A 14,113-nucleotide genomic window follows, 5' to 3' on the forward strand; every position below is an offset into this window, starting at 1 on the left:
CGAGGTCCACGCTCTTCCAGCCAGACGATGACATGACCCCAAGGAGACTAGAACCTATTTTGTGAGAAGCAAGGCTTCCTTGAGAGAGGAAAGGAAGTTCCCAAAGTTGGACGTGCTTAATGATTAAGTTGTCCATTTGGGAGCAGAATATAGTAAAGCTTTGTTGTGTACATGGAGAGTGATTGATGTCATCACCAAGCACTAGACAGTTGTTTCACGTAGGTTACGCTGAAAACTTAAGCAACCTTGGACACACAAGGCTGCCTTCTCCTGGGATCATCTGAAGGGTCTTATTTGCAACATTTTCACTACTTACTTGCTATTTGTCCTTGAACAAGTTATATAACCTTTCTGAAATTCAGTATCTTACCTGTAAAATGGGGACAGTGATACCTATTCCTGAGGGCTGTTGTAAGGATCAAATTAGATAATATATGCAAAAACATATTACAGAGCCTGGCACACAGAACTGCTTGAAGTGTTAGCTGTTATTATTATTAAAAGTGCTAACACAATTCCAGGAAAATAGTAAAGATGCAATAAGTTAGAACTTTTATTTACAGTTGTACTTGTGATAATGTACATGCATATCATGTACATCACTCTCTGGAAGCGTTTTGTGTCCAGACGTGTTACATATCTTTAATCAAAGCTCAAACACAAGAGCTCGAATGCTTCAGCCTTGATGCTCGGGGCAAAATTATTCTAAGCATTTGCAAACTGTCTTTTAAATACTATCTCCCGCTTTAGCCCCACATGCTGACCTTATGTGCCTTCAGTTTAATGAGATATGCTCACTGCATCAAAATAGAAGAATCAATTATACTGAAGCATAGGAAAAGGTCAATATCAAAGAGACAGTTGGAGAACAATGGTTTTGAGCATTTGTGTGTTTCTACAAAGTCACAAAGGATGACAATCTTGTCTTTGCTTTAATAATGAAGAAACTAAGATACTAGCTGTCAAAGGTCATGCAGCTAGTATTCTGAACCCAAGATGAACTAATGTAGATGCCTCTTTTCCAGAGTAACAATCACCAAAAAGATGCAGGCTATTTTTCTTCAGTTTATGATGCCTGAGGTAGACCTTTGCCTTATAGGGGATGTCATTCAGAACGGATAAAAACAGGATCCCAAATTCTCCCTAACATCAAAGAAATATTGTTTCCAGTGTAAGTAAATGAAGTATGGCATCCCCAACTAGTGCAATTTCTTGGAGAGAAAACTTGATTCAATACTGCTAAATAGAAAATGTTACTACATGTGTTATGTTCCAGTCTTAATATAGAGCTTCAGTAAATGGAGACTTTTTAATATGACCAAAAAAAAAAAAAAATTAAAGTCCTGAACAGCATGCTTAAGAAGTGGTAGATTAATCTCTCTTTAAGTGATGGAACCCTGTTACCTCCCATAATATGTCCATTTTCCTAAAGGGCAGCTCCAGATTATCAAAACACAATTACTTTTAATTAACTTAATTTAATAAATAAATGTCATTTAGACACCTAAAGAAGAATGGGAGAGAAGAATAGCAGGGTTGTCATTAAATCAATCCAATATGATGGAGTATTACAACTCCAGAAAGGTGAGGGATTAATTAAAAGCTGTCGAGAGCAATCTCATTAGTGAGGGAGTACAGACAATCCAGGAGCAAAATTCTGGGAGAAACCACAGCATTCTCATCATATTTTTTCTTGTAAGCACTTGCATTCCTAAAAGCCCCCTAACACCTAAATAATTTATTTGGTAGTCTTAGAAAATGTAATAAACTGTCATTTTTAGATAAATTTAATATTGGGCTCCTCTGCATTTAATAACATTAGCTAATGATTTGCATGTTTGTCCTACCAGCAGAGTGTAATTTTATCACACTGCCGTGGGTCTCTAATTTGGTTTACCACTGTTGTGAAAAGATTTTTAAAAGATATTTTCTCTTTTTATTGACTTGGTGAAGATCTTCTCGGCCACACATACAGACCAAGAATTGTAGTAATAGGTATTCTTTGTTGCAACATTCTTTAACATCTGTTTTTTATTTACATCCATTTTTCTCTGTGATGATTTTCCTAAAACATTTGCTACAAGTTATTGGTGTATTTCTCTGTCCTATAGAACGAATGCACATTTAAAAGCTGGAGCTACAGAGAGTACGTGTATCCTAATTTAGTGTTGATTACTCTCAAATATTTTAAATCTCCGTATGTTTATATCTTTGTAACACTTAACAATATAGTTTATATAAAACTCTAGTGTTTACAAAATACTTACACATTTGTTGTATTATTTGCTCCTTACAATAACACTAAAGAGCAGATGGCTGGGTTTTATCATCCTATATTTACAGAGGAGGAAATGGAGGCTAAGAAGCCCTGTGACTGGCCCCAGGTCACAGAGCCACAGGTGCAGGAGCTGGGGGAGAATCTCCACATCCTCAACCTCAGGCCAGGGTTCTTTCTGCCCTGCAGCACTGCCTCACGGAGATGAGAAGGACCAGGCAGTTTGGAAACGAGACCCCGTGGGAGTTGCCCCTCTTTGCCTACCTAGAGAGGATGAGACCAAGATCTCTGCCCAGCAGAGACAGAATCTCAGCTTTTGATGGCCTCTCTCTCTCTCTCTCTCTCTCTCTCTCTCTCTCTCTCTCTCATTCTCTCTCTGAGTCGGTAGCCCTCCAGCTCTCCCTTTGTACATGTGACTAAAGCCTTCTCATTTTTGAAGGCTCTGTTCAGGCATCACCTCCCCAAGGAAGGTTTCTTAATATCCCTGAGAACTGGATCAAGTGTTGCAGGAGACTGCTCCATCTGAGCGCTTGCTTTATGGGTTTTATGATTCGCTTGTATCAGCTTCACTGTGAACAAAGACAGCCATCTCTCCCTCTACCGCAAGGCACATGCCTCCCTCCCCCTGTGGCGGTCACCCTGTCCTCCTTGCTGTCCCTGAGCAAGCCAGGCACACTGCCTCCTGGACTTGACCCTGGCAATGCCTCTGCCTGGAAGGCTCTTCGCCTGATCTGTGTGGCTCATCCCTCTCCTCCTCTGGGTTATTACTCAAAGGCCATTTTCTCAGCTCCTCTCCATTTGAAATTCCTAACCCCCAGCTGTCCCTATTCCTCTCCCTTGATTTATACGTCTCCATAAAACTTCTCACCTGACATATATGTTTTACTTCCCTAGTTTGTTTATTGACCTCTTCCCCAATGAGAATATATAAATTCTAGGTGATGATAAACTGATTAGGCCAAATTCTTTGAACAAAGACCTACAAATGGGCTTCCCTGGTGGCGCAGTGGTTGGGAGTCCGCCTGCCGGTGCAGGGGACACGGGTTCGTGCCCCGGTCCCGGAAGATCCCACATGCTGCGGAGCGGCTGGGCCCGTGAGCCATGGCCGCTGAGCCTGCGCGTCCGGAGCCTGTGCTCCGCAACGGGAGAGGCCACAACAGTGAGAGGCCCGCGTACCGCAAAAAAAAAAAAAAAAAAAAGACCTACAAGTTATCCTGGCTATCTTCACAAGCTGCTGATTAACCATTTTGTCTCTAAAACAGAAATAGGCACAAGCAGACAAGTGTTAGATACAGTATTTCTCACATAGCTTAGTCCTCTCTGAAGCTACCGCCTTCACCCACTAACATAGGCCACGGTATTTTCTTCTCAGAGGGCTTCTGAGATCATGTAATAAGGCCAGATGAATGATGCTTTTATCCTTCCACCACCGCCCCAAACTGGTGATACAATCCATTGTGATATCAATTCTTTAGCACTTATAAGAAACTTTGAAAATGGCCTCAACTTGTAGATACAAATGAGAGATATAAGATTGTAACTTTTAAAGATCTCTCCTCTTTATTGCCCACCAATAATATAAAATTATTTTTATTTCATGATATATATATAACATGTTATATTATAATCAGTATATTAGTATCTATGGTATAATATATTAGTAAATTATTTATTCAATAAATATTCATTTTAGCACCTGTTATGTTCCAGGCACTGTGTTAGATGCTCTGGATTCAGGAATGAGCAAAACAAATATTGTCTGTATCCTTAGGTAGCTTCCAATCTGAAGGGAAGACATATCATTACGTAATATTGTAGGACCAGGCAGGTGTCCTGGGAAACCGTGGGAAATTTCTTCAGAGATATAATGTTGTTATAAGTATTAAGTTATAAGTAGATGATCCATGGAGACTGATTCTGCTTGCTCAGTACTGTGGCTCTGTGGACCTAAAAGGGTACTCTGAGTATCATTAAGGGTTGCAATGCTAAGCATAATAGTACTGTAAGTCATAAACACAGTGTTGTCCCAGGGCTCTCAAGCCTGAGAAGGGTCATTCATTTGTTCATTCAGTCATTCAGCAAACAGCTACTGACCACCTACAGCTGTGAACAAGACCAGTAGGTCCCTCCCTGCCCTCATGTGCCCTTCGGGCCAGCCCAGGGGTGCCCCAGCTAGAGCTGCGAGCAGCAAGGCTCCACCAGCCCCTCGCCCAGCTGCAGCCTGCTGCCTCGCTTCTGTGCTCATACACGGGCACAGCTCGTCTTTGCCTGGCAGCTGGAGGGCGGGCTGCTGCTGCCCCCACTTATACTCTGACTGTGGGCTGTAAGGTTGGGGGAGCTGCCACATTCTGAAGGATGAAAAATAAATCATGCTTATTACTTCTGTCGTTTTCTATTTCCAGGGATAGAAGAAAAGGGAGAAGAATTTGCTAGCATGCTTACAGAGCTTCTCTTTGAATTGCATGTTGCGGCCACGCCTGACAAACTCAATAAGGTCAGCACCATATAAATCTCAGTTTTTGCTCGTTGGTTTTTGGTTTTTTTTTAAAAAGTTCTCGGTTGTAAAATCCAGAAATCCACCTGAAACAGAAAAACTCCAAGTCCCAATGGCACATAGCGGGAGGGGAGTCCCAGGTTAGTAATTAAGATTCAAGGAGGCAACATCATGAAATGTGACTGCGGAGAACCTGCTAGGCTGTGTCGTGAGACCTGCGTTTTAGTTGCAGGTAATTACCTTGTGACCTTGAACAAGTCATTTCTCCTTAAAATAGGGTCTTAGATCAGATCAGTGGTTATCCTCAGCTTAGAGGAGGAAAGAAGGTGCAGAATCACCAAAGGGCTTTTTCAAATTCCATCTCCCCTCCCCTCAAAAGTGACATGCCAGCATTAGGCAGAGAAAGCACATCTGCCAGAGCCAGGCCACTCACACAACCCCTCCCACTGGAAAGCCGGTGCTTCGTCGTGTCTAAGACCATCTGAGCTCTCACTGTCTGGGCTCCTCTGAGAGTAACACTGGATGTTTTGCAAGCTCCTACAAGGTCTTGCTGTGGCATTTCTTAATGAGGTCACTGATCATTAATTACTTAAAACTGTCATTTTTCCCATTCTCTTTCTCTTCTCTTTTTTTTTTTGAATTTTTGAATTTTATTTTATTTATTTTTTTATACAGCAGGTTCTTATTAGTCCTCCATTTATACACATCAGTGTATACATGTCAATCCCAGTCTCCCAGTTCATCCCACCACCACCCGCTCTCTTTCTTCTCTTTAGCGATCAGTGGTTGACACAGGTACTCACTCATCAAGGTGGGTTAGGAAAGGGCAGACTGAGGCAGTGAGGTGGAGAGGTGAGCAAGTTCTTTATCTCTGATAGAGGTCACTGATTCTGGCAGGTCAGTGACTTGAAGACAGCAGGGAAATTGCCTCATTCATCTCCACACAGCACCTACCGCAGCTCAGAGAGTGTGTGTGGTGCCTCCGAGGTCTCACTGGCTTATTTACATAGGTAAACCTTTGTCCTTAAAAGAGGACACACCAAGCATGGTTTGTTAGGTTTTGTCTCCGCTAATCTTCTCTCCATTTACTTGCCATCAACACCATGACACATTAAACTTTGACATGCAAGCTTTCAGATGAGAAGTAAGTTTTGTATAAGCTCAGATGCAACTTAAACAAACAGCTTAAACTATCATATAAAAGCTGGTAAGTCTGCCCTTTCAAAATTCAGGGAGTAACAGATAGGGAAGGTGGTTTCTGCTTGTTCAAAAACTTTTAAGGCCACAAGTTGCTCAAACTGCACTCATGTGAAGTGAAATTCATCACAGTTCTTCTCTTGTTCCCACCACCCGACCCCGCCCTGAGAGGTTCTGGCATGGTTGGAGAGGAGCAGAGCCATCCTTCATCTTCCAGCATGATACATTATTAGGTTCGTGAAATATTAAGGGCTTCATGAGACATAGCAGATGAGGAAATTTGCTTTAGCAATGACCCTGGCTAAATTTCATATATATATATATATATATATATATATATATGAAATTTTACAGTTGGTCACAAAAAGTGAAAAATATACTATGGCTTTTCCAAAGTGACAGTCATTTTTATTCCTATCTGAGTATCATTTTATTTTTTTTAAAGATTTTATTTATTTATTTTTTTATTTTTTTGGCCGCATTGGGTCTTCTGTTGCTGTGCACAGGGTTTCTCTAGTTGTGGTGAGCGGGGGCTACTCTTTGTTGCAGTGCGAGGGCTTCTCATTGCGGTGGCTTCTCTTGTTGCGGAACACAGGCTGTAGGCGTGCAGGCTTCAGTAGTTGTGGCACATGGGCTCAGTAGTTGTGGCTCGCGGGCTCTAGAGCACAGGCTCAGTAGTTGTGGCGCACGGGCTTAGTTGCTCTGCGGCATGTGGGATCTTCCCGGACCAGGGCTCGAACCCGTGTTCCCTGCATTGGCAGGCGGATTCTTAACCACTGCACCACCAGGGAAGCCCTGAGTATCATTTTAGAATGCTTTCCAAAAATTCCTCAGGCCCTGCAGTTTTCTCTCCATACATTCTTTCTACTCTGTCCCTTTTTCTTACCCTATGTTTTACCAGAAAGCAACAACAGGGTGTTTTTAAGGAAGTTGAGGAATTGCCCCATCACTCTTTAAACGTACAGAGAGCCACCCTTGGCAGTTTAGGGTTTGATCCAAGTCGTGGGATTGGCTTTTGTGTCTCCATATTTGTACAATAAACGTATTGCTTTGGTTGGGGGCCTTTGCAGGCCATGAAAAAAGCTCATGACTGGGTGGGAGAAGATCAAACTGTGGTGCCAGTAGACATGGCCGAAGAGTCAGAGGACAAAACAGAGAAGGAAGAAAAGGAAGAGAAACCTGAAAACCCCGAAGAAGACAAGAAGGAAGAAAGGAAAACTAAGACAGTCGAGGTAAACGCATTACAGATCGTCCGCCTAAAGAGCAGTAATATTATGTTCATTTTATTAGCAGCCTAATTTTAAGTGAGGCGAAGCCATTTCATTTTTATTTATACCCTATTCCACGCTATAGAAATATGAGTATTAATGTAATAAACACTAAAATTTCTCTATACCAGGACATTTCGTGATTTAGCATAGATATTGTAGCTTTCCTCCATAGCGTTACAGTTATAATTTAAAGGAAAAAAGATATTTAAGAACATAGTTGATTTATCTTGAGGGTAAAATTCCATCATATCAAATTTGTAACCATAACATGTCCTTATGCCCCATAACTAATGAGGTAATTGGAGCTTTTTCCAAAAAAGAATTTCATTGCCACAGTTTCTATTCTGTAGTTTAATAAATTTATATGTGCATAATTTATAATCTGCCTAAGTTCACAAATGAGTTTGTAATAACTTCATTTTACGTTGAATTTTAATTTTAGAGAAAGAAAGTTTCAAATTAGATCACTCTAAAGAAAAATGTCCACTGAGGTCTGTTCAATTTAGCCACCCTTCCACACGCTTTCATGAGTACCTGTCTGTTGTGTGCCCAGCACTGCTCTGAGAACTGGGGACCCAGTGTGAAGAAGGCTTGTTATGTCCCTGGGACCTGGTGACACTTCTGTTTTATGGTAGCATTTCCACTTAGAAAAGTCTTAGGTACACCCATTAATCTTTGGGTAAATTTTTTCAGGTCATATTTGTTTTGGGGGATTTTTTTCCAGGAATTACGTAATTGTTTTAATGTCACAGGAGTTTTTTAGAAAGCATCTTCTCAATGAATAATTTTCTGACTTTTACTTTTTGCTTTCAGGAAGCATACATGCAGTCCATCGAAAGCCTGGCAGAAGTAACAGCTCGCTGTATTGAGCAGCTTCATAAAGTAGCAGAATTAATTCTTCATGGACAAGAAGAGGAAAAACCAGCTCACGACCAAGCAAAAGTTCTGATAAAGTAAATGTTACTTTTAATTCTTATTTTTCCAATTTTATGTATACGTGCCATTCAAATGCACACACGCACGCACACACACGCATACACCCTCAGCTACTCAAGATTCAGATTTCATGTCAACTAATTCCATTGTTCTGTGGTCATCTTAAGAAATAAGGACTCTCTTAAGAAATGAACCAAGTTAGCGAGAACAGTAATAATTAGCTAGACATTCCAGGAATTATTTATGAAGAGATTTAAGGGAAGACACCCTAAATCATTCAGAGCTAAGTGTTTGTTTTAATAGATCAGAATCTTGAAAGTACAGACCTTTGAATATAATTACATTTTCAACATGCCACACAGATAAAAGACACCTTAATGGACCTTCTCAACTAGTTTCACAGAAATATGCAAACACACCCCCACTGTTCCGAGGGACTCATACCAGCTCTGCATATTCTGAATTCTGGCAATGATGGTCGCTAACATAAGCCAGTTCACTGTGGATTGCTTTTGCGTGCATATTTGCTATCATATGTTTATTCTTCAGTAAGCTACTATTATTAGTTTAGTGAAATAAAAATGTGTGTATATATATATATATATATATATATATATATAATGTTATACACATGAAAATAGCTGGTATGGAGCGTTCATTAAAATAGTTGATTATGGAGCTGAAGAATAAGCCATTAACTTTTACACATATGACTGTAAGCTGTGGTATAGAAAATCAGCACAGGTCCAGATGCCCTCTCATTATTATATAGACACAGGAGCCCAAATAAGAGCCTCCTAAAAATATATGGGTACACACAGACACACACACACACACACACACACACACACACACACACACACAATCTCAACACATTCACTCACTTGCTAGCTAACTAGTCTTCACTTATTACTACATTTGGCATTGTAGGTTGGGGAGCAAATTTTTGGTGGAAGGACCTTCCAAAAAGTCATTATTAGTGTCTCTGATGGCATTTTTCCTCACTTGTACAGATTTGTGATCTAGTGTAGATTTTCATATCTGAACATGTGAAAATCGAAGATATTATAAGCACTGCACAATCCTGCCCTTAAAATGCCTACAAAGAATATGTACTTGTCTCGACATAAAGAAGGAAGAGGAAAGGGCAGAATAGGAAAAGTTTCAGGTATTGAGGAAAACATCTGAGTACTGTTTTCTATTTGCATGCTGATTTGAAAGAGGAGGGCTGAAGTCAGAAGTTTCTGAGTATGGAAAGCAGAACCTTACCCTCAGCTCCTGTCTGATTCTCAGCCCCTGATTGTCCCAACCTTACCAAGCTGCTCCAAGCAAAATGTAATAAGGCCTCATATATGTCTGTGCCATAAGTGCCTTTCCACCCACCTGCCCAAGAACATAGGCAGAACTGCTCTTTGCTATCTCTTGGCCTTACTCCTGACCCTTTCTGCAGATAAGTTTTGGATGGTTGGGTGGATGGATGAGTAGTTGGATGGATAGATTAGTGGAAGGAGGGATAGATGGATATACAACAAACCTGAATACATAGCTTAGACAGAACCCCTATTTATCAGAACGAAACTTGCCTCTACTGACATCACTAGATCTTTTAATATGTAAGATTCTTAACTTGGAGTTATTGTTTTGCTAATAGTATTTTAATCACTTCATAAAAGTCATACATACTTACTGTTAAAAAAAAATCAGGCAAAATGCACCATTGTTAGGTAGATTGTTTTCAGCTTTTGTCATCATCTATAATGTTATGACAAACATTGCTTTGTTAAATATTTGCATCTATCTTGCATTATTTTCTTGGGGTAAAGTCCTAGGCGTGATGGCTGGAATAAACATTGGGGTAAAGTTTTGATGTATTTGATGTAAGTCTTAAAAAACATATTCTACAGGATCTTTATTTTGAGGCATCTCATAAAAACATAATCAAGGGCTTCCCTGGTGGCGCAGTGGTTGAGAGTCCGCCTGCCGATGCAGGGGACACGGGTTCGTGCCCCGGTCCGGGAAGATCCCACATGCCGCGGAGCGGCTGGGCCCGTGAGCCATGGCCGCTGGGCCTGCGCGTCCGGAGCCTGTGCTCCGCAACGGGAGAGGCCACAACAGTGAGAGGCCCGCGTACCGCAAAAAAAAAAAAAAAAAAAAAAATTATCAAGATATGAAGAGACATCTGAGTTTGAATTTCTTCATCTATAAAATGGGAATAATAATGGACCCTAATAAGGTCATTATGCAGATTAAATGTGATTATGCATATAAAAGTATTTAACATAGTACCTCAGTGAATGTTCATTATTATTTTCAAATGAACAATGCTGGAGAAAAGTCCCTTGGCAAGAGTTTTATACCCCTTGTGGAGCTCAAACCTGGTATTTTCCTGCATATGCTTTTGCTTCGATAAAGAGGTAGGGTGAGAATTAGATTAAACTGTGATTGTGAATCATGGAAGAATACTGAGGAAAACATTTCTACAGAGCATCTTCAAACTTGAGTGCCCTTCTTTTAAAGGGAATACTGTATTAATATCAATAATTGTATTAACAATACAATTATTTTTCTTTATTAAAAATACCCAAATCTCTTTTTTTTCTTCTTTCAGATTAACTACTGCAATGTGCAAGGAAGTGGCCTCCTTATCGGAGAAGTTTACAAATTCTTTAACCACTGTTGGGGTAAGATTATGATACTGACTCTTTTTTCACCTTTTTGAGGGGAAGGCCTACAAGGGGCTGTGATATGAAGTGGAGGACATAGTACCTTCTTTGATAGCTCCACAAAGCAGAAGCTCTGCCGGGACATTTGCTAAAATGAGGCCTGAGCATCTTCTCTAGCTATAGGCAGCTTAAGGCTCTCATCTGACTGAGTTCTAGCCCTGATGAGACCATATCAGACATACAAGGTATTGGGTGGATTTTCAAACCTCTCTGGGCCTCATTTCCTTTATTTGTTCACTAAGGTTCCTTCTGTTATTTAACATCTGTGATATATAATTCCACAATCTCTAGTAAAATAATTCTGCTTTATTGTTACACTTCAACTTTGACCAAAAGAAAAAAATTTTACCAATCTGTAGAAGTGTTTCTATTCTCGAGGCAACAATTTTGAAAGGTTCGGCATTCATTTGGAGCTATGGCTTCTGGTTATTTTCTTTAGAAATCAGTCATGTTATGTAACTCAACCTAATGGGATTGGAGAAGACAGTGGCAATTATTCCTTTTCAACCTTTCTACTTTTCCTTTTAAGGCCCTGGATGCAAAGGCAGATGATTCTTTACAAGAGAAACAGCAAGTTTCACTTCCTGTTTTAGCTAGGGTGTTTGGGTTACAAATGTATTAGTTTCCTAGGGCTGCCTTGACAAGTACCACACACTGGGTGACTTCAACAACAGAAATGTATTGTCTCACCATTCTGGAGGCTAGAAGTCTGAAAGTAGGGTATTGGCAGAGCCATGCTTCTTCTGAAGCCTCCAGGGAAGGACCCTTCTCTGCCTCTTCCAGCTTCCCAGGCATTCTTTAGCTTGCAGCAGTGTAACCCCAATTTCTTTCTCTATCTTCACATCATCCTCCCTCTGTGTGTGTCTGTGCCCACATTTCCCTCTTCTTATAAGGACAGTGGTCATATTGGATTAAGGTATGACCAGTACAACCTCATCTTATCTAATTGAATCTGCAACACCCTATCTCCAAATAAGGTCACAGTCTGATACACTGGAGGTTAGGACTTCAGCATATCTCTTCCTAACACAAAGTAACAGAAACAAGCACTAAATAATTTAGACAGAAAGGGGAGCTTATTAAAGGTAGTGGAGATATATGAGCAGCCGTGGGGGACCCATCACCAGAGCTCATGTACCTTCTCTCTAAAGTGTTATTATTAATGTGACTCAACTACAGCAGTTCCTGGTTCTCTCCATTCAAATTCCAGGATCCTGGGTGAGAAGGTTTGAAAGGCTCAGATATGCATCTTGGTGTCTCCAGTAGTGAAGAGGACAGGGTCGTATCATGTAGACCTACTTTGCTGCTGGGGTACACCTCTTCCCACCCCCACCCCAGGCAAAGAGCAGTTCTCAAAAACAGCAGAAATGATTGTGGACTGGGCTGTCCAAGTTGTGTGCCTCTCAGACTTCTGTAAGTGGCTTAGTTGATAAAGGATGAGTTACATACCAACTATTCATTCTGCTGTCAAAGAATATGGTTTGCTTCTCCTATTTTGAAAAAGACCAGCTTTTATATTTGTCTAATTTCAGGCCTTCAGCAATAGAGCTTCACTGTAAACAGGCAGAGTGAAGGCGGAGGGTAGAAGCTCATTGATAGGATAGGCTTGATAAAATACATTTATGTGATTGGCATCATCTAAGTTAACTGATGCCCATGGACTTTGGTGTAACTGCTAGATTTACAGAGAGGTGTGAGCTCTTAATCAGGATAGAATGACCTTGGCGACTCAGCTTCCCAAGGCTCTACTGTACCCTCTTCTCACCCTTTCCAGTTTACTACCTGAGAAACTGTGTCTCAGAAGCGTGAACGATTCACCCAGTTGACTCAACTCCCAGTTGGCTGCCCATCAGACACAGCAGACAGATAGCTAACTGTTTGGTTCTCTACGGTTGCCTAGTGATGAGGATGTATATGTCTGTGTCTATGTGTGTTATATGTTTTATATGATCCATGTTAAATATTAATTAATTTATGTTAGTGGGTGATATTCATGGTATTGCTTTCCATTCCCTTTAACGTATTGTATTCCAGCACAGTGCTTCTCAAACCTTAATGTGCAAGCAAATAACCTAGAGAGCTTATTAAATGCAGATTTTGATTCAGTGGGTCTAGGGTGAGGACTGAGATTCTGCATTTCTAACAAACTCCCAAGTGGTAACAGTGCTCCTAATTCATATCCTACATTTTGAGTAGCAAAGCTCTAGCAGAATTCAAGTGTGTACTTGAATGAATACACACACATAAAATGCACACACACAGGGCTTTCCTGGTGGCACAGTGGTTGAGAGTCCGCCTGCCGATTCAGGGGACACAGGTTCGTGCCCCGGTCCGGGAAGATCCCACATGCCACGGAGCGGCTGGGCCTGTGAACCATGGCCGCTGAGACTGCGCGTCCAGAGCCTGTGCTCCGCAACGGGAGAAGCCACGACAGTGAGAGGCCAGCGTACCGCAAAAAAAAGAAAAAAGAAAAAAATACACACACACACACACACATTTGTGTCCAAATGTTTGTATGAACAAAATCAGGAACACACAGATTATCGTTTGGAGAAAGAAAAAGCCAAATCTAAATGGAGTTTACTGAAATACCGTCTCACAACAACAGTACCTCTCATCTTGTGCTGTGATGAATCATTCACATCGTCATTGTTTGTATTCTCTAAAAGAGCCATTATTCATAACTTGAAGTTAATGAGTGTATATTGCTCTCCAGACTCTATTTAAATTGCTTGCACATCTCATTGATTCTGAAAACCAATGCCATTTTATTGCCCTCATTTTGATTATATTTTAGAGGTTTATTGATAATCAAATAAACATGAAAGCAAACCATAATGGATTTTCTGGTTACTTACTAAAATGACTGGGTTTTTAAAGACTTTTTTCCCAAGACTCCATCCTGCTTTCCCCAGTAGGACATTACTTAGCCCTCGGTAGAGTAATGTCAGTGAAAGTGGGCTGCTCTGGGAAGAAATAGTTCATTTCTATACTTTTGTTTGCCATAAAGTCTTTCAAGTACAGTGAGGGGAAGCAGCCTATTAAGACTGCCCTCTTCTTTCTAGTCCCTGTAATTATTTATTGTCTAAGAGTGGATTGAACATTTTAGATAGAGAAGACTGGACATAATAACAACGGTGACATGAACACTAACTCCCACTTTTTGAACACCTACTTAACATCAGGTTCTATACTCTGCGCTTTCCATGTTTTGCAA

General features: G+C 40.7%; 1 protein-coding gene across 1 annotated transcript in view; it reads left to right on the forward strand.

Moving 5' to 3' along the window:
- Positions 1-14,113, forward strand: part of FAM114A1 (family with sequence similarity 114 member A1) — a 55,470-nt gene that overhangs the window by 39,054 nt on the left and 2,303 nt on the right. The window contains exons 9-12 of the mRNA XM_007449411.1: positions 4,678-4,769; positions 7,037-7,198; positions 8,051-8,190; positions 10,782-10,854. Coding sequence (XP_007449473.1) covers positions 4,678-4,769; positions 7,037-7,198; positions 8,051-8,190; positions 10,782-10,854 — 467 coding nt within the window. The remainder of the gene's footprint in view (positions 1-4,677; positions 4,770-7,036; positions 7,199-8,050; positions 8,191-10,781; positions 10,855-14,113) is intronic.

The sequence above is a fragment of the Lipotes vexillifer genome, unplaced genomic scaffold, assembly GCF_000442215.2.
Source record: "Lipotes vexillifer unplaced genomic scaffold, Lipotes_vexillifer_v1.1 scaffold153, whole genome shotgun sequence".
NCBI classification, from domain to species: Eukaryota; Metazoa; Chordata; class Mammalia; order Artiodactyla; family Lipotidae; genus Lipotes; species Lipotes vexillifer.